This window comes from Cyclospora cayetanensis, unplaced genomic scaffold, assembly GCF_002999335.1.
Source record: "Cyclospora cayetanensis isolate NF1_C8 unplaced genomic scaffold, CcayRef3 CcayRef3_contig_13, whole genome shotgun sequence".
In the NCBI taxonomy this organism is placed as follows: domain Eukaryota; phylum Apicomplexa; class Conoidasida; order Eucoccidiorida; family Eimeriidae; genus Cyclospora; species Cyclospora cayetanensis.
In genome coordinates, this window is record NW_020312070.1 from 117998 (window position 1) to 137705 (window position 19708).

At 52.7% G+C, this 19708-nt stretch overlaps 3 protein-coding genes across 3 annotated transcripts; 1 reads left to right on the forward strand and 2 right to left on the reverse strand.

Moving 5' to 3' along the window:
- Positions 1-9067: 9067 nt before the first annotated feature.
- Positions 9068-10666, reverse strand: LOC34619179 (titin). The gene has a single exon (XM_026336505.1). The coding sequence runs from the start codon at positions 10664-10666 to the stop codon at positions 9068-9070; it is 1599 nt and encodes a 532-aa protein (XP_026192290.1).
- A 2525-nt stretch (positions 10667-13191) lies between these two features.
- LOC34619180 (inositol monophosphatase 2) lies at positions 13192-15939 on the reverse strand. Its single transcript, XM_026336474.1, has 10 exons — positions 15714-15939; positions 15426-15535; positions 15261-15306; positions 14904-14965; positions 14567-14695; positions 14358-14409; positions 14054-14143; positions 13788-13834; positions 13352-13534; positions 13192-13278 (listed from the first exon to the last, which is right to left on the reverse strand). Exons 1-10 carry the CDS (start codon positions 15937-15939, stop codon positions 13192-13194), a joined length of 1032 nt encoding a protein of 343 aa, XP_026192259.1.
- A 778-nt stretch (positions 15940-16717) lies between these two features.
- Positions 16718-19526, forward strand: LOC34619181 (39S ribosomal protein L24, mitochondrial). Its single transcript, XM_026336475.1, has 6 exons — positions 16718-16951; positions 17431-17526; positions 18063-18151; positions 18497-18543; positions 19151-19371; positions 19464-19526. Exons 1-6 carry the CDS (start codon positions 16718-16720, stop codon positions 19524-19526), a joined length of 750 nt encoding a protein of 249 aa, XP_026192260.1.
- Positions 19527-19708: the final 182 nt, after the last annotated feature.

Below are 19708 nucleotides of genomic sequence, written 5' to 3' on the forward strand. Positions count from 1 at the left end.
GTAGTCCGCCTCAAAAGAGCGGCGTGTGCAGACAAGCAACAGGCACAGACGCAGCATGAAAACTTGCATCAGGTGGTCGAAACATGCCGCTTTCGAGCAGCAGGAAGCAAATCGCTCATACAAAATATACTCCTGCAATGTTGGTCAGTGGGTGGCCAAAGGCGAAACACAACAGAGCACCAGCGCCCATGCCTCCACCCGTCTTCACGGTCCCAAGGTAAGCAACTGCACCGAAGTATGGAGAGACAGGCCTTTCTCTCAACGAAAATGGAGCCACTGCTTTGGAAAGTGCATCCATGGGTCGTACAGGTCTGCTCCCAAATGGCTGCTAACTGCACATGGCAGCCGCTGAGTGAGCATTGCCCCTGCAGCAACAGGGCCCCCACTGCAGCCAGTAGCCAACGCCCTGCTTCGCTCATGAGGTGTTCAGTCCAAGTGAGAATTCTATGAGCAGACAGAGCTAAACAGGCCTGGCGTTGGGAAGCTGGGCCATCTGCTGCCGTGCTCTGATGCAGCAGAGCTTGAGAATGCTACGAATTACACACATGGTTTCCAGCCAACGCGAGCAAAATTCAGTAAACTCGCTTAAATGCCTCACCCATGGCGTGTGATCCCCGTAACTATGAGGTGTCGAAGAACAAAGAGTAGGAGAAGTACTCCGACGCGCAGTGCTGACTACCCACTAAACAGACGCCCCGTGGGTCGGGCAGCTTGTTATCGCGGCAAATTGGAGATGGTATGAGGGACATAGAGATAAGTAGAGAACAAACAAACTGCGACAGATTAGGTACATAAAGAAATATCTTGCAGGGCGTACCAACTGGCTGACCAGCTGCAGAGCTATTGGCCCATATACGGCATCTCCAGCGGCAGCACGAGAGCAGTCCAATTCCTTTTGGGGTCACTTTCTCCTCCCTTGAAGAATGATCACCGAAAATATAGCTCTCATTGAGACTCTAGCATCACCGCTCCTCCCAAAGGAAGAGAGAGGCGCACCCCGCGATGGGCACTAATGGTATGGTTTGGTAGGAGGTGCTTTCTCGTTACCGCAGCTACCAAATAACGCACATCCTCAGGCCTGCCTCTAATGCACTATCCTTCTTTTGCCCTCCTTTTCGAAGGATTTTGCGCAAGCGAGGCCATACTTTTCCCCATGTGCAACGCATAGACGCAAGGTGGTTTAAGTAGCACTCTAATTAGGCTTTCAATGGTCAGCCCTGACTAGTCTGGGAATACATCCTCCCCACCTGCACCATTGAGAGCAAACAGATGCATGAATATCGACAAGGTGAAAAGCTATATAAAAAATGAAAGAGTTAACGCACAGCTTACCGCTATCTTGGAGAAAATGGCGTGCATAACAGACGGTGCTAGCGAACCTGCACTGCAGGTGGCCTACTTATCGTACAATGCCAGAATAAGACGTGTTTCAGATCCGCCAAAAGCAGTTTCCGATATTTCTCACCATAAAATGCACAGAGTGCGCTTTGTGCAACGAAGCACGAGGAACACAGCATGACTGTCAAATCTTCATTGATATCCCTTCATGTGGGGTGGCACAAAGCGCCACCGTGGTCCCTCGAGGCCGCCTTCTCAGCGCATGGGAAATTCCTGAGATAAGCATTTACGCTCTAGGAAGGGTAGGTCGCCAATGTGGCGCTAGTAAATAAGGGATCAAGTACAACGAGCAGAGAAGTGTGAGCTGCTGCTCTCATGGGAGGCACAAGAAAGCCCTGTTGTTTATAGATCCGTGCTCTCACAAAGCGAGTGCATAATTGTAGATGGCCAAGTACAGAGGCTTGTTGCACGTTCCGCTCGGGTGTGCAAATGCACGGCGCCTTCTAAAACGTTGGAGCAAAGAGTCGACTTCATTCATAGTACTGTTCGAGAACTCCTTCAAAGCACTACAGACTCAAGGAATTGACGTGCAGACACCTGGTTATTCCTGTCAGAACATGTTTCAAACTTTAAACGAGCCCATCGGGTTGTGTCATGAATTTTGTTTTGTATAATAGTATTACACCGCCGATGAAATGCATTTGAGCTACGTCGTACAAAGCTCTGAGCTTGACCAGACAGCATGCGATCCTTCGCAAGGAACAAGTAAGAGAGAACAGAGCAAAAGGCAAATTCAAGTTTTCAAAATGCCACTCAGTGCTTCCTAGCAGTGCTGGCTGTCAGGTGCAAGCATGGCATGACGCTTTCGAGGTGTTCAGGCATCAGCGGAAGCACCGTACATATATAGTATCACGAGGGATCATACAAAATGTGTTTTGCACGTCTGCAGGTCGTCTGCCACAGCCTGATCCCATTGATGGATTGGATTGACCTCTGATTTCTGATCCTGCTCCTTGTCCTCTTTTCGTTGGTCGTTCCGATCCACGCAGGCTTTGTGCCTGCCTTATTCTTCACCTTCTATTCTCTTTGAAATGTATTTGCTTGAAAATCAGGCTCCGGGAAACTAATGTCTCCTGCACAAATACCTCATTTGGGTGTTCCGGGGTGTGGGAGCATCCATGTCGCTGGTCTATCTCTTTTATGTTACTCTTGTTACAGCATGTTCCCTGCGACTTCTGTTCAGTGAGTCTCCGTTCAAAGCACTCCTTAGCCTAAGCATACTCCGAAGGTGTAGCCAGAGTCTTCTCTCTCTCTTTTTCAAGATGGCTTCTTCAGCTGCTCGTCTGGAGAAACTAAAGCATTGCCTTTGCTTAAGGATTTGCCTTCCTGGCAGGTGGGACAGCCAGCGGAAGAGGTTCTAGTTACATAATAGTCCATGAGAGTCTATCCTATTTCACGTGAAAGGAAACGGAAAAGGATTCTCTCTCTCAAATGCGTGTGATTTGGTGTAAAGGAGAGGGCAAAAAACAAGAAAAAGATGGATTTTCCTTGAATATTCACAGCCTGTCCGGTGTTCTCAGCTAGGGGAAACGGATCATGACCAACCCTGCAGCATCGAGGTCAGGGTACAGTAGCAGTGTTCATAAGCTCTTTGTTCATTAAAGATACTCGAAGAACAGGGTGGGATGCATGAATGCATTCACGTACGGCTAAGGCCTCCCCTGATCTAGGTGCCGATGAATTTTCTTAACCATGCTACCCCTCTTAGCTGCACAGGCAGTGAGCAGTCAAAAAAGGCAATCGTAGCATTATAAAGAGCTGCATCATATACAGGGTTATGTGAAATGGGCCAAAGAGCCTCCAAGAGTGTCACTGCGGTTCCCCACTTTGAGGATCCGAAATTAAAGAGGCTGGTTCTGATGAAATGGGGGAGCTGGCATGATTCGTATCAAATATTCCTTCTTTCCGCCCTTCTTCGCTTCCCGTCGGCCGCGAAGAAGGTGAAGGAAATCAGGCCAAAGTGCCAAGTGCTACAGTTTCGCTGGTCTCTCCGTGAGAAAATCAACCAAGCAGGGAATTGAAGGCCGCATCGGAGACCGAAGGGACATGGCCGGCGGCAATGAAAAGTAGCGAAAATTCTCGTTTTTGTCTACTTCGTGGATGGTATATGATTAGCACAGCCGCATTGCAGCTCACAGGAAGAGCCTTGAGAGAGCCCTTGCACAGTACGTCAGCACACGCAGGCAAGAAAAACTAAAGGAAAGCACTGCGCATAGGGCGCGAAGTGCGCCTCTACAGCGTGGCAAAACGGCAAGTTACGAGTAAACCAAGGATCAGGAATGCCAGGCAGCCTAAAGACGCAGAGTGCAAAAATTAAAACGGCACAACATCCGTTCGCCGTCTGCATCCTTAGCACCCGAAGAGAGCTATTGTTTATGAACGGCAAGGTTTTACCCCTGCACACTCAAGCCTATACTATGTGCTTTTTCCTTTTTCGATGCGTAGCTGCCATCCTGCAGTCACGCCATCCCCTGGTTCCTTCCTCAGGTGATCTGCCCACTGCTAAACTGGCATTCTGATGGGATTGCTTCTTGCGACCTCTTCATCCCTGCTAAACACTCTTCTGAGTCTCCGTTTTGGCCTTCTTCCCCCCGCTACCTGACAGCACCCTCATGGAGCGCCACTCGTCGCTCTTGTTATTGCTCGTTATTGCAGCCGAAGGGAACAAAAAGTAGAAAGGCAACGTTACCGGCCTTCAGGATCTTCGGCAGCTGCTCAGCTGCAGAATATGTTAATGGTACGCAATATGCCACGCGAAATAGTTTTAATTTGATACAGCAGCGCCAGCGATAGGAGCTGCACCAGCAAATACCAGCAAAAGGGCGCTTGTGCACGTATGCTTGAGGAGGTTGATGCATGCTTCATTTTGTGCAATCTTTTGATCTCTGATCACTTCTTTTATGGAGTTACGGCAGCACATGATCTTGGCCGCTTGGTCTACGCACTTCCTTCACAGAGAATCAAAAAAAAACGAAGCATAGCACAGCATTTGTATGTGTGCAGATAAAACAGGAGAAGCAGGAATACAAGGAGGAATACGGTAATACGAACAGGCACCATTGCCAACATCGGCAACACCAGGACGAGGAAGTTGCGGTACCTGTGGCAGCAAATATCGAAGTGCAGCAAGTGCCGCAGAGGAGTAGAATACGCTCCTCCCTTCGCGATGACGACGATCTGCCCTTTTGTCCTCTTGAGATGCGGTAGGGCATATTTCGTGCAGAACACGGTGGCAGAAACGCAGTGTAGTGGGATGTCTCGTTTCCTGCACGTGATTGCACATTGTTCATAGAGCCAATCGTAGTAGGCGCGGAAAGCCTCCCCCCACAAAAACAAAGCAGAAAAGGCCTCTTCGTGCCTGCTCCATCTCCCTGCTGTGCGTGCTGGTGTAAAGGGAAGACACTATGCCATCTCCTTGACGCCCCACGGAGATCTGCATACACAAACATGCATTTCAATCCATCAGCTAGTGCGTGAGCAACAAAAAGGGGAATGAGGAACGACAGAGCGTATGCGGACAAGCTGACAGTGAATACCTCCCTAAAGTCCTCAAGGTGCGTTCGACGAAAGAAGGCACACACTGACCCCCCCAGCGCAAAGAAAGAAGGCGTTGCTGTTTTCTGCTAGTCTTGTTTAAGTTCGGGTGGATCCGATAGCTGGTAGCCACGTCATCGGTATGCCCTTTTGTTGGTAGGTGGAAAAGATTTTCTGATTGCTCGGGGCGGTCATATCCCCGGTTTCGTGGTGCTGAGGCGTTCTGGGGTGTATGCCAATGAAGCGTGCTATCAGAGCAGGAGAGTTCATTCACATTTTAGTTAGCTGTGCGCGTACTGCTTACCGCAGGAATATCCTACATTCTAGGCATTGATCTATGCATCGATGCGGATGTCTATATATTTTGCATGTGTACACGGATGGGCGTTCTTTGGTCTAATTTATGCCGCAGTAGAAGCTCAAGTGTCCACACCTCTCACTTACCCGCATTCAATTCATAATTTCCAGTGGTCAAGCTAGTTCAGCGTTTCCGGGATCGAAGTTGTGCATGCCTGCAGCGAATAGAACTCCTACGAGTTTAGGCTGCTGGATCAGGGAGCAAGCAGCCCAATGGAAAGGGGCACAACGCGCTGGGCGATGCATGTGACAAGGATGCGGAAGGGAAGGCAGTGAATCGACGAGAGCAACAGGGATGGAAAGGAAACACATAACGAATTAGCAGAGAAGTATCGTGGGGTGTCCTGCGCGTTAGCATTAGTGTGGACCTCTTCTTGGTCACGTTTGTAGAGACGGAACGGCGAGCTGTGGTTTCTGCTTTGAGGCAGCCGGATAAAGCGGGCTTTAAGGCCCTCTTTATCCTCTCCCCCGGCAAGCTCTTTATCCTCTCCCCCGGCAAGCTCTTTATCCTCTCCCCCGGCAGCATATGCAGCAGCGTCTTCCATGTACTGCAGGGCACGGGCCTGCAAAGTGTGAATGCAGCGGGCAGGGAACAGAGCGGCCATGGGACGCAGGCGCCACAAGCAAAAATCTCAGAGAGCAATGCAAGAAGAAATGCAGTAGCGCACTTCTTAGAGGACCACAGCTTTCTGAGATTGCGAAAGGCAGGAGCGGGAGGTGCTTCTGGGCTGCAGCGGTAAGCATGCCTGATCTACAGGGCCTCTTGTCTGGTTGTGCGTGTATGCAGACTAGGGAACAGCACAGCGGCAGCATGAACAAGCATATCAGGAAGGGTATGGATAGCAATGCCACTCACCTAAGCACTACCTCTGGTGTTGCTGTCGTGATCAGGACTATCAAAGCAGGAGTGTTTAGTGTAAGTAGAGCCAAAGAAATCGCTGACTAGTGCACCATGGATGTAAATGGGAAGAAGGGATAGCTGACAGGAAAGCAAGAGGGAGATACAGGAGATGACGGAGAGGCAATGCAATCAGCGAGAGAAGGCCACCATTAGGGAACCGCACTGAAATCAGAATCAGCGGGTGGCCTTTGTTAATGTTCTTTGCCCTCTCATTTTGTCGGGTGCTCTCTTCTGCTTCTAATGCATTTTTATTCCTTTCGTGGCGTCCCGCCCGGTAGACATTCCCCGATGCTCCCCCTTACTCGCGTTTCTCGCGCTGTGCCCTATTCTGTCCTCCCTCCTGATTCTTTAGACAAATTTTTCGCTTTGTGTTGGATACGCAATACCGAATGCAGCGAACCCATTGCGCCTGGGAACTACGCGGCGGGCACTTAGGGCTACAGCGGAAAGGCCTACGATGCCTTGATCCCACGCGTGTAGGGGCGGTGTGCTAAGGGGTGAAAAGAGGTTTTCCTCGGGGTCACCTTTGCAGTAGGGGGGGAAAGTGGGACTTGCTTTAGCTGATCGAACTGGGACTGCGCATCAGATAAATGCATGATAACAAATATTTACTTATCTTGTTCCTGTTTTTGCAACGACGAAAAGAAAGCACCACGGTCCCCGTGGTGTCTGGCCACCGTGTCACGAAATAGGCTGAGCCTCGAGTGCCCTCCGCCTTCTCGAACTGTATAACTCTCCAGTTGAAAGGCGATTCGAGTTTCTGGTGGAGAGCTTAATTTGTGTCCTCAACAACATGCAGTTTCTCTGCCTTTAATGTCCATCCTTCATTCAACAGGAAGAACAGCACTCTGCATGGCAACTCTGTTGCCCGCCTCTGCAGTTGACATAATGAGCAGCTACACGCTGCAGTATACTGTTGGCACAGCACTAAAAGCCCTGCCTGGCCAGCTAGTTGTGCCCCTTTGTATTCTCAACCAGGAGACTTACACTTCTGAAACTCCGGTATGTGGAGGCGGTGCAGCTTTTTCCACGAGCACACCTCGCCGCGTGCTGGTTCCATGAATTCCTATTCATCATGGTGTAACAAGGGGCAGCGTGCTTCTCTCTCTCTCCCTGCTTGCGTCTCGTAGCTGCTGTTTCTGTCTGTCTGCTAAATTTTCTGGCTGCACTCTTGGCGCCTCGAATCCCACGGGCTGTCCTGCCGCTTCCGAGTAGACCACATTCGTGAAAGGAGACTCACTGGGAACAGTTCTAGCGTAGCCCTGTCGCTTTCAGGTTCTAAACGCGGGATCGCCCAACACGTGCACCCCGCATCGAGGAGAGCAACCATCTGAGCGAGCGGGAATATCAATGTGTTGAAAAGAAAAATGGCAGGCAGACCGCCTAACCAAGAGACAACGTTCCTAGAGGGAAGAAGACCTTGCGAGTAATGAGCAACAAGGACCGAGCCAACGATTGCACTCCTTGCAGTTGCCAACTATCTCCCCTCACAACTCCAATGCCTGCACGTTTCCACTTTTGCGTCTCTGCGCGGTCGAGGGACAATATACTCAATAGATTTACGCTCGAGGATAGCTCCTTACTCCATCCATTGCCTTTTTTGATAAAAGATAGTCTGCCTGCTTGCGCCTAATCCTCCACAGAACAACAGCGCAAGCGGCGCGTCCCCGTGCATCACTTTTGGGAAGTCAATCCCAGTGTCACTAGACCTTGGGGACCTCGCCCTGTCAGTGTAATGCTCAATCAAAACTTCAAGTAGACGAGGAGGAAAGCGGACAGCATGCTTCTTTACGGGAGAATCCGGATAAATATAGAACCCTCACCAGCCTCAGTTCACAAAAGAGGGTATGAAATGGTTCCCCTCCCTCTCCTACACCCCAAATCCCCAGTTCTTTTCCTTCCAATCAGCAGAAACGAATCCACCCACTGTAGCGAGCCGAAAAACAGAAAATCGTACAAGAGCAACAAAGGGAGCGCACAATAGTTTAAATTAAGCGTCCAAAGTTTACTATGCAGCAGCGGTTTGACTGTAAGAATCCCCAATTCTGGGTGCGTGTGTCGTTCATGCCTTATGGGAGCTGCATGCTCGGCAGCCAACCATCTGCATGGCTGTCCCAATGGCGGAGGGGCACACTAAGAAAGCAATGTGGACATTCAACCTAAGGAATCCTTTCTCGCCCCTTCCCCTGTCTCAGTGTTGGAGAGGAAGAGGCCCTTATAAAGGGCCCGCGCCTCTTTCTCCTTTTTCTGGCTGAAGGAGCGAGCTTCCTCCCGTCCCCCGCCATCCCACAAAATGCCACTGAGGCCTCCACAGAAAGGATCCTACCCTTCCCTCCTTGTCTTGTTCCCTCACTCCTTGATAAAGCCCCGCCCTCGGTCCCTGGTCTATACCAGACACAGCCTACTGGTGAGAGGATGAGGAGGAACGGGTGGAAAGGGCAAGAGGGGAGGCGGCTCCGGGCTAAACAAAAGCGTAGAGAGAGAGAGACGAGTCTGTGCCACCGATCGGAAAAAAGGCAGCAAAAGAAGCCTTGCTCTCATACAGAGTAGTGCAGCGGATGCAGCGACCCCGCATGCTAAGGAAGAAAACTCGTCTCTCGACTCCTCTCCGCCTCTCGGAAGTGACTGCGTATATATATATACATATACGTACACACAGTTTACGTTGGGTACGTTGAACATCTAATAGTACTTCTATCACTGTACTATGCCGCCGGGGGATAGCTTCTCCAAGCTGCCCTCCTTCGTTTCCCCCTCTCCCTAGCGGGCGCGCGCCCTCTCCTCGAATAGCTGTCTCTATATTTAGGCGCCGTCGTAGTGTGCAAAGCAATTATCCGTAGAGGTCCTGTGGAGGAGCGTCGGCAGCCCAAGTTTCATTTACTGCTCGTAGACGACTCCAGCCGCTAGAGGGGCGGGGGGGCCGCACCAGGGCGCCTGGGGTTCTTCGTAGGCTTTTTCGATTTCTTCGGCTTTTTGCTGGAGCCCCTCGATATGCTGGGATCCCCTGATGTAGCACTGCGTCTCTGCAATGGTGCGCACGTCGGGCGTCCCTGGGGGATCCATTGGGACGTTCGGCTGGGGTGAGAGCGGCGGGAAGAGCATTTGGAAGTTGCCATGCGCTCTGAAGCCGGAGTACGCCATCACGCCTTGCCGCGTGAGAATGTCGGGCTCGGCAACGTAGCCGGCAAAGTTGACTTGGCCCACCTCTGGAGGGCACGTCACCATCAGAGGAGGCATGTACTTCATGCGCGGATCGCCATCCGGTGCTGCTGCACCCTCCCCAGGACCCCCGGCACCTGCGGGAGGCACGCAGAAGGGCGAGGGCTGTCCAAAAGGCGGTGCGTTTGGTGGCTTGCCCCACTTGAAGCCTTCGACGAGCTCTATGGCGGCGTGTTTGCCATCTCCGGAAACAAGCGTCGTAGACCGCTGGTGCTGCAGAGGCGGTGCGCCGGCTGCCCCCCCTGCAGGGGCCCCCTGGCTGATGTGCACGTCGATCTTTGCCTCGTAGGGAAGATTGAGGGAGTTCATGCTGCTGAGAGGCATAGGCCCCATCTGGAAGGGCACGGGCATGTTGGCTGCGATCCCAGAGGGCAGTGTTCCCGCAAGGATTGGAGGGAGAGAAGCGGCGTCGGGTGGCTGATACGGAACCTCGATAACCTTCTCGACGTAGCGCGGCACATAGTATGGCACTTCGACAGTCTTGATCTTGGGGACTTGTTTAACAACCGTCTGCGGTACCTCGATAACCTTTTCCTTAACCACCGGCTTGATGGTCTCGACAACCCGCTCAACCACCTGGACCTTTGGCCGGGGAACAATTTTGGGAGGATACAGACAAGGAACCTCTACCGGCACTTCCACGTATTTTACTCCCTGAGGCACCTCGATCACCTTCTCCTCGATCACGGGCTTGTACACTTCCCGAGGCACCTCCTTAACCACCTCCGTTATCGTGGGAACTATGCGCTTGATCTTCAGGCTGCGAGCAACTTCCGCGAACTTGTGCTCGTAATGCACATGGGGCACCTCAATGGTTCGTTCCTGCACCTCCTTCTTCGCAATGTAGATTTCTCGCTCTTCAATGATTGGACGGGCTACAAACTTCTCCGGGATGCGACGGCGAATCTCTGGAGGGAGGGGCATAGGACCCAGGGCTGTCATCACCTGGGGGGGAGGACGGCTCACGGGCTCGTTGGTAGGCGCGGTTGCATGCATGCCGTGCCGCTGCTCTGCCGCTGCCGCATCGCCTGCGGTGGCTGCTTCTGCCGTCGCGTGCGTTGTTTCAGCGTCCCCAGAACGACCTTGACTCTCGTGAGGAGGAGGCACGGTGGTGCTCACAGGGGGATAAGGGTAAGGGGCCTCTAGAGACATGAAGCCAGCCGAAACTGTATCAGCGGCGCGGGAGGGGTGAGGCAAGGGCTGCACGAGGACGTCCACGCCCTCCTCAGGGGAAGTCACATCTTCCCGTGCGCTCATTTTTGCTCCTAAGGAAAGCACAGGCGGGCGCAAACAAATCAATGCTCCGTAACAGGGGCAGCTAACGGGGTGAAGAACTAGGGCATGTACTGCAGGATGCACAAGGTCCACATGTTCGAAAGAGCGAGAGAGGTGCAGGAGCTCACATCCACAACAAATAGTGAATCATGCAGAGCACAGCCGAGTGCAGAAAGCTAAGATAGAGACTTTGAGCGGACACAAGACAGGACGAAAGAAACAACCAACAGGAACTGCATACCGGCCCCGAAGGCTGAGCGACGCAGGCAGCGAGCCGTGCGACACGCAATGCGATGCAGCGCTAACAAGCCAAAAGGCCGTGTGATAACAGCTTATACAGCGCAATAAGTGTGCGAGAAAGTGCATTTATGCAAGAATGACACCTAGAAAGAGGAGGAAACGGACAGGGCACCGGCTGTCGGCGGTGGTGAGTCGGCAGCACATGCCGTGTTCCCGGTTCTCTGGGTCTATTCTGGAGAATTGGAGAGAAATCACTCTTCTCTCTTCATTCCAACAAGACAGACAAAGCCGAGGAACTCAGGGAGAGATGAAGCAGAGATGCGGTATGACGCAGCATTTGCTCGGTGAGTGCACGTCATCGGGAGGATTGTGACCGAAAACTTACTGGTCCCGAAAGGGGGAGGCCGTCTATGAAGGATCTTTCGCTGCCTTTTGGAACGTATTTGCTGCTAAAGATAGACAAAAGGGAAAGGAACAGAAGAAACTTTCGCATATGTATCAACTGAAGTCCTGTGCTGCAGCTGCCTGGCGCAGTATCGAGCCACAGCACAGCTGCTGGCCAGCAAAGCCAACAGGGGGAAAGGGAAGGGAAACCTGTGTAGAATTGCACCTTTTACACAATTTAGCCAGCATTTTCTCTTTGTTGACTCATTTGTGTCCTAATACATGATTTTGGTTCAACAACTTAATAATTTAGCGGCGATTTCGCTCGAAATTCCTGCGCCGACTCAAATACAGCCAGCCGCAAGCACCCGCAGCAGCCGAAGGTCGCTGCCCCTGGTGTTACTTGTGAATGCGGCTGAGGGGAGCGTCAGAAATGTGCCTGGGAAGTGAGGAAAATGCTTCATGTCAAAGGGTAGCTTCTGGATTGTTTTACTCACTGTCTCTCCTCCGTGCACATAGCTAGTTACCTGAATCTAGGAACCGGCGAACGATCTCACTACAAACTGCTTCACACGACGAGATCCGTAAAAGAGAGGAAAATGGTCGTCTTGTTTCCGATTGATTTGCTGCGTCAATTGCCGCACGTCCCCTCAGAGGCTTTCCGGCGGCGAGAGATACTACTGCGATTAGCTTTGGAACTCGTACCCCTGCCACACACTTCGTCATGCCTCGCCGTGCGCAGAGACAAAACGGACAATTGAGAATTACGAGCGTGGTCGGACGAGGGTAACGAGCATACTGCGCTTCAAACCAAGAGGAGCTGTTCGGAGGCAGGCCTAGTACCCCAGGCAAATAGGAAAACTGAGGATATACGGATGAAGGTAAAATGCACATAGATGGCACAGAGAAAGAGAGAGAAAAGAAGTAAAAGAGGAAAGAGGCGTGATCGGGTTGTGAAGGCACGACAGTTAGGGGTAACTCTATGCAAAGCAACAAGAAGGCGCGCATGCCGAACTGAAAGACACTTTTTCTGACTACGCGTGCCCCAGCCTCCACTGGGGCCGTTCATCGCGTGAAGGTTGAGGAGACCCTACATATGCATTAGGGGGCTTTGATGCATTCAAATAGACCCTCTTTATGTTCGAAATGCAGTTAGTACTCGCCTGCAACACTCGAGTTCCGTGCAAGATAACAGCGCCGGCAAGGCCTCGGGAACGATGAGGCCTTTCATTCCTTGTGTCTCGCGATTCTAGCTGCACTGTACATGCTGTTAAACGTTAGCACAGCGCTAACGGTGTGTGTCTATACAGCTCAGTCCTACTACTGGCTACAGGTAGCTGGCCTAGTTACAAGTACAGAAATGCCCTGGGCTTTCTTCCGAAGGCGGCCTCCCGTTGCGGCAGGAAACTCTAAGAAGAGACCCTGCAGCAGCTGTGAGTATGCACGTCGCTGCTCACCAAACTGCATGTGGACCCTAGAGAACATCTGAAAAAACTCTTGCTTGGCGCTCGAGGCTTTGCCGGCTGTCTTAAGGGGAACCCTTATAGCCGAGGATCCCGAAAGGACCCTTGGCAACGGAGTAGTCCCTTGCATATACGAAACATCTGAAGAGCAGTTGCACGACGGAATGGAGGTACAGCATAAAAGCGGCGAAAAGGAGGCACACCACCACAGGAGGAGGTGCTGAGGGGCTCTGATGGCCGCTCATGAGAGACAACCGCGAAGTTCTGCGGCTGCTCTCATGCTCTGCAGAGGCATCAGGCCCTTTGTCGAGGAGTTCGCAGCAGGATGCACACATCGTCAAGACACAGAGGCCAACGCAGATCTAGCAGCTCCCTTGAATGGAGAAAATCCGAAAGAGGCGCACGCAAGAAGAGAAAGCATCAGCAAGGGCACTTCAGGTTCGCCGCGAAAGCTTTCAGCAACTCTGGAGTTGCTGCAGCCAGCACCTGGTGTTTTGAGAGGTCCAGCTGCTCAAATCATCGCAGACATACGCTGCACATTCGCACCTTCACGCGCAAGAGCTCGGGAAGAAAAGGCAACTCGAGAAGCGATGGAAGCAACAGCAGCAGCATATGCAGCAACATCGATATTGTAGCAATGGCAGCCACAATCGACGCTCCTGCAACAGGTGCCACCCATGCAGCTGCTCACCGGCTGGTTGCCACGCATGTCACTGCAAACGGCCCCCGCCTCCTCAAGGATGAGACTGCCAGCAGCCATGTCCTGAGAGGCGAATACAGTCGAATCGCGCGACTAGCTATACAGGTGCACAACTACAGAAAAGTGCCACAGAGCGCCTAGAAAGCCTGAAGATGGGAAGTGGGTGCCTTTCTGTCTAATGAGTGCGAGAGTCCTAAAACGGCGAAGCGTTGAATTCTTTCTTTCGACTCCTTCAGCCTTCGCTCACAGCGGGAGCTTCAGAGCGGCTCTGGAAGTCTCACAACTCTGTGAAGGAAGATTGCGAGAGGCAACTTACCCATTCCTTTGGCCCGAATGTCGCAACGCAGTCAAGCCGCCCAGCAGCTGCAGCAGCAGCTCAGCAAGCGAGCACTTCCCGCAAGAGCATGAGGGCAGCAGCATGAGGGCAGTGAAGTGTGCAGCAGCTGACACAGGGCAGAGGTGCAGGCAAGGCTTGCCAGGAGCACTAGCGTGACGACAGCGGGCTACGAATACGCAGATACACGATCCAGCGGCCAATACAATGAGGCGTCAAAACGCGAAAGCTAGGTGTTGAACACACACCCAAGTAGCAAAGTTCTAGGGCTGTGCTGCCGAAGTGTCGGATATCCCGGCAGTGGGTCGTTACAAAGTTAACGTTGCTAAGCACGGACTCTGCAAATTTCGCAAGACAGGGGAAGAAGCGGCTTTCGGAAAGCGGAAATGCGGAGCTGCTCCCGAGAGACAAGCGTACACAATAGAGGCCAAATGTAAGGAAGTAGGGGGTGGTAAAAGAGGGGTGGAAAAAAGGGGGTGTCTGACGTTGTCACACAAGGCAGAGGCCCAGAGGCGGTAGGGAGGGTGAAGCAGCGTGGCCAGCAACACGTACCCTGAAACGTGCGAAGGTAGCTGAGCCGCGTTTCATCGGTTGTCTCTGTAAGCTGAACTCAGCAAGCGCATGTCGCAGCGCACACTTGCAGCCAGTGGCGGCAAGTGAAGGAGGCCGCCGCCTCCAGACGCAGCCTCTACGGCAGGGGTGGCCAGTGGAGACAGCCAGCGCCGCAACGGCAGCGAAAGTTGGAGGCTAGGGAGGTATACTTGTCGAAGCGTAGACACCCCAAAGGATACGCAGGCCAGAGCCTTCCCGACTTCGGTGCAGCTGGACGCCTTCAAAGGGGCCCCGTTGAGTGTGGCACCGTGGCCTCTTTCCGCGCTGAAAAGCTCCTTCTGCAGAAACAAAAATAGAATGATACAGCACGTTCGGGTTGGTAGTATAGGGGAGGTCGTTCGCCTGCCCTGGGGAATGCGTTGGAATGCTCTTTTCGAAGGCAAGCCACCGGCCAGGGCTTTACGAGGCTTCAGCAAGAAGTCAGAGAAGCAGAGGCAGGGTAGGTAGCACACAGACAGAGGCTTTAGTGTCTTGCCGCGCACGCACCGTCACAGGCGAAAAGACGACCCCGATGAGGACGCGTTTGTCTCTTGCAAAGGCGATCGAGACTGCACAAAAGTCATTGCGGCAGCGGCAGCTGTAGGTGGCACGCCTCTGAAAAAGGCCATGAAGGGTCCCCAAGTCAGCAGAAAAGGGAAAGGCAGAAAAAGATCAAGCAGAGAAACAGCAGAACTGCCGAAGGAGACGCGCAGGATCACGGCATAACCTAAAGGAGCAGCTGTCGATTGCACTGGCCACGCCTGATGCAACAGTTGCCGCAGCGGCGGGCCCTAGGGTGTCGCATACAGCAGAGGAGCTGCATGCAAGCGGTAAAGCAGATCCGAACTGTCTGCAGCTTCTTACCACACGTAAAGGGAAGGCCGTGAACGAAGTTTGTCGTGCCGTCAATCTGCAGAAGCGAAAACGGCATGGGAGGAGGGGGGGAACGGGTGAAGCGCACAGCAGCAGGCCAGCAGAGACACCGCCTGGGATAGGTATACATATCTATATATAGATATATATAGATACACGATAGCAACAAAGAAACTCGGCGGAAGTAGCTGCAGCGCTACCAATACACACAGGATCAATAATCCAAGTTGGTGCATCCGTGAGGCGTTGGTCGGCAGTCGCAGATTCTGCACATCAAGAAGCACGCGGTGGGGGCAGCCGATGCATCAGGACCATCCGCGCGAGGCGGAGTGTTTAAGAAGCTTTTTCGCGCCTTCAAAAGGGAGTAGGCGGCGATTACAGGGAAAAAGCAACACAGGCAAGATCCGGCAAGGCCCCCGTCCGCCCGTAAACAAAGAAGCTCGCCTTCACAAAGAAAGGCATGATGCGGAAACGCTTCTTGAATCATGGCTTTCAGCCGTTCCTCAACTCCCGTGTCAAATTCTGTCACAAGATCCGCTGCGGAGGCCTTCGTCTTCGCTTCGCTCCCCGTTTTGCAGCGGGTGCCACAGCCAAAGCCTTCGAGAATCAACGGCCCCACAGACTCCGCGAGATTCCGCACGAACTGCAAAGTTACCTCGCCGTCCGCCATCTTCTTTGAGGGGGACAGCAGCACCAGTGTCAACTAGAACCGCCTGAGGCAGCAGCGGGGGCACGCAAGCAACGGAGTTGCTGCACAGCTAGCGATACTGGTGAGACTGAAGTCTCTAGAGGGCGCCCCTACGTTCAAGAGGCACTGAAGAAGCAGTGAAAAACGGAGCTTTCCAGACCCGTCGGGAAGATGTGGCTACAAGCTGCTCTACTAGCAGGACACCCCGCTGAAAGGGCCGCCCCGTCGTATTTATGGCCTCTTAATTTGAAAAATAGCTTATTTAAACTCGATACGAGGGTTCTTTTGGGGAGAGAAGGCGGAGGGCTTAGGAGCATACTCAGCCGAGGGGGCCCCATCAGGCACGGGGTCTCCCTCGAGGGCCTCCTAGAGGCCCCCACGAAATCCGGCTGCGGTGCTCTGTAGGGGCAAACGAGCACGTTTGGAGCCTTTTTGCAACGAAGCAGGAAAACTATAGAGGGGAGTTTAGGGCCTCTGCTTTAAAGCATATAGCAGCCTGGTGAGGCCCCCGAGAGAGCAACTCCTCCCCGCCTGGCCCCCTCACTGGTTGTACGTACACCCCCTCGATTGCTGCTGTCGGCCTTGATTTTAGCATGCTATAGGGCACTCGATCAGGTTGCTTTAGCGCGCTAGGGGCCAGGGGCGGCAGCGAAGTGGAGCCTTGGAGCCTGTCCGGGATCTGCCCTTCATGAGCATCAGCCACAAAAGCCACAGGAGTATCTCTACCAGGCGAAAGCTGCGGAGAAGTAGGCATTTCATGATGTGCATTTGGGGGCTAGGGCCGGCGGGTGCAAGTGCTGCGGGGGCCCTCAGTTGGTCTCATGCTTCGCTCCACAGAGCAGCGCGAGCAGCAGGAGCGACCATAACGGCCACGGCAGCAGTTTCAGGTGCCCATACTCCTCAGATGGGCAGCTTGATGCAGCAGCGGCGAGGGCTGAAGTTTGTACACCCGCGAAATTGGATCCTCCAATGGAAGTTGAAGCCAGGAGACCACGTACGCATGCACGTGCTTGGCTGCGGCCGACCGCTTTCTGTCATTGTTACGATGCAAGCTCTTGATATTGATGTCATTTTTGCCTTTTCTGGCTTTTTGCCGCTCTTTTAACATTGTGCAGCTGTTGCGAGCGTGCAGTAAAATGGAGACTTCCATCTGTCTGTTGTATGTGCATTCATACCTCCACGCCTTCGTTATGTGCATCGGTGTGCATATCCTTCTTGTGCATGGGTTGGTGGCCGTGAAACTGCAGTGTCGTATGCTGTCCGAGCCCCCGATGCCTCCCCCTGTTTGAACCTGAATGTTCGAAAGCTCGATGCGTGACGGACGCGTCGATGCTTTTCTTCATAATGCATTTGTGTCATTCCGCTTAATTAGGACACCAGATGACGTTTCCCTACAGAAAAACGTCATCTGGTGTCCTAATTAAATGCGTATTTTCATGTGGCAAGGTGCTTGTGGATGGGGAGCTGTTACAGGTCATGGTCATTAGCGGCAAGTGGCGCGGCCGGACGGGAAAAATCATTCAAACTGATAAAATGAGGAATGCAATTGCTGTAGAAGGCGTCAAAGAGGTGAGCTTCAAATTGCACTCATAGAAGCACAGAGGCTTTCATGGGGTCTGTTCAGATCTTCTCGAGGGGACACCTCTAGGTTCCCAAACGCATCTGCATCCATACCCCCATCATTGTGCATCCTTATTTTGCGCTTCAACCAGTGTCTCTTCGTATGAAGCACACATGGCCGTCTGCCCGCAGCGAGATATGAGTTTTCTTGTGGACCCGTTCTCCCTGCATACAGACTCCTTTATGCAAATGTGCACATGTAGCTTTCCACACATATTTGCATTTCGGCCCATCAGTGTCCGATCCTGCTTTCCCTGTATTCATTCAGATTTCTAAAAGTAATGCGGATTCTCATCAAAACTGCGGTTTCTGTGATGAATCAACAGTCATAGAGCACAAGCACACAGACGCACATACACAAATTCACAAGCACACAAGGTCACACGCATATGTTACAGCGCATGGCCTGAAGAACCCGTTGTGCCGAACCAAAATCCTAGGAAAAGGCAACACTCCTTTTTTTGTGTGCATTGCCGCTCGTTCAGCGAATCATTCGGGACACTGAGGGCCGCGAGGTTCAGATTGCTGGGCTAATTCACGTATCTAACGCCATGATCCTCGATCCTATTAGCGAGTAATGACGTGCCCTAGAGCTCCCTTAATGGGCCGTCGGTCCCTTCAGCCCAGACATTTGACTAGACAAATACTAGTCCGCACTAATCTCAGCACCCATAGCATTGATGGATGGATGCATGCATGCATCAATACATAGGGAATTTCAGTAGAGGTTCCTGGGAAAAGCCAGTTTCCAAAAGAGGGCCCCTCCCCCGGCTTCCGTTTCAAAACGGGTTTCAAGGGGGTCTTTTAAGTTGTCCGTGGCTTTCGTGAGCTGTATAGCTGATATTACGACAGTCTGCATCGACGCCTCCAGATGTGCGTGCACAGGTGTTCTTAGTGCGTGCTGTGTGTACGCCTGCAGGAAACCTACTCGCCTCGCCTTGAGGAGAGATGATAAGGGACTACCGGGTGAGGCGAGACAAAGGCCTTGGCTGCTGTCGCTGCCGCAATGAGCTACTTTTATCCAGACATGCATAGCCTAGTGCCCACAGCGTTTTAGTGACGAGAATCGACTGGGGCATCCTGAGTGTGTTTTAGAGTCCTCTGGTTCACTTACTGTCTCATTACGAATCTCTTGTTCTCCCAGTATGAGTGCTTCTTGCCTCTTAGTGTAGTCGGGAATCGTGCGCCCCTGCCTGGGCGCGTTGCAGACTCTGTGCCTGCCGCTCTTTTTATGCCCTAGTTCGCCATTTCTGTTCTGCACCATCGAACCTCCTGCACTTTATTTCTTGTGCATGCTCCCTCTCGCCGCAACCTTCTGCCTGCAACCACCCCCGTATCCCCGCAGGCTTTCTGCTTCTTTCCCACCCTTTGGCTGCACACGACTTGGCGTGTCCTCTTGCAATTGGCTTTGCGGTCTCTATGTATGTCTGTCAAGGTATGTGTGTATGACTGTGTATGTATGTATGCGGGTGCATGTATGTGTATGTATATGCATCTATGTGTCTGTTTCTGTGTTGTCGCCGGATGACCCGCCATGTACGCCTGCTTCTTTTGCCTTCGTGATTTTTTGCAGTGCGGGTCTCTCGGCGCAGCGGCGTTGTCGTCCCGTGGCCTGATGCATCTCTGGTTGCTGCAGACACCAGCAGGGGTTCAGTAGAATACCTCCGCACCGCACAGCAGCAGCAGCAACAGTATCGTGGGCGGCAGCAGCAACGGGACATGGACACCGCAGCGCCCGGGCCGAAAGATACTCCCAAAGAAAAGGCCCTAGAAAGGACTTACGACTACGCTAAGGTTAGGAGGATACAATAGAGCGACAGCAGCAGAGGGCAGCGAGCCAGCCGGGGTTTTCCTATCATCGGGTTGTGCGTGTTTTTGTTTCGCAGGAAGTGGCGACCATGGACGCTATTCGGTTCATGATGAGCAAGTACAACCGCGATGTCCGCTGACACTGGACAGCACCCCATCCCTACCATCCATGGGGACGGCAGTGCATGCGTGTTGTTTGAGGGTCCATAGAGCGCGCGTCGGGCCTCTAGATGCCGCAGCCATGCTGCGCTATTAGGTGTATGCATTCTGCGTAGCTGGTCAAAATTTCGTGCCAAAGCCGCATCATCTAGGGCAGTAGCTC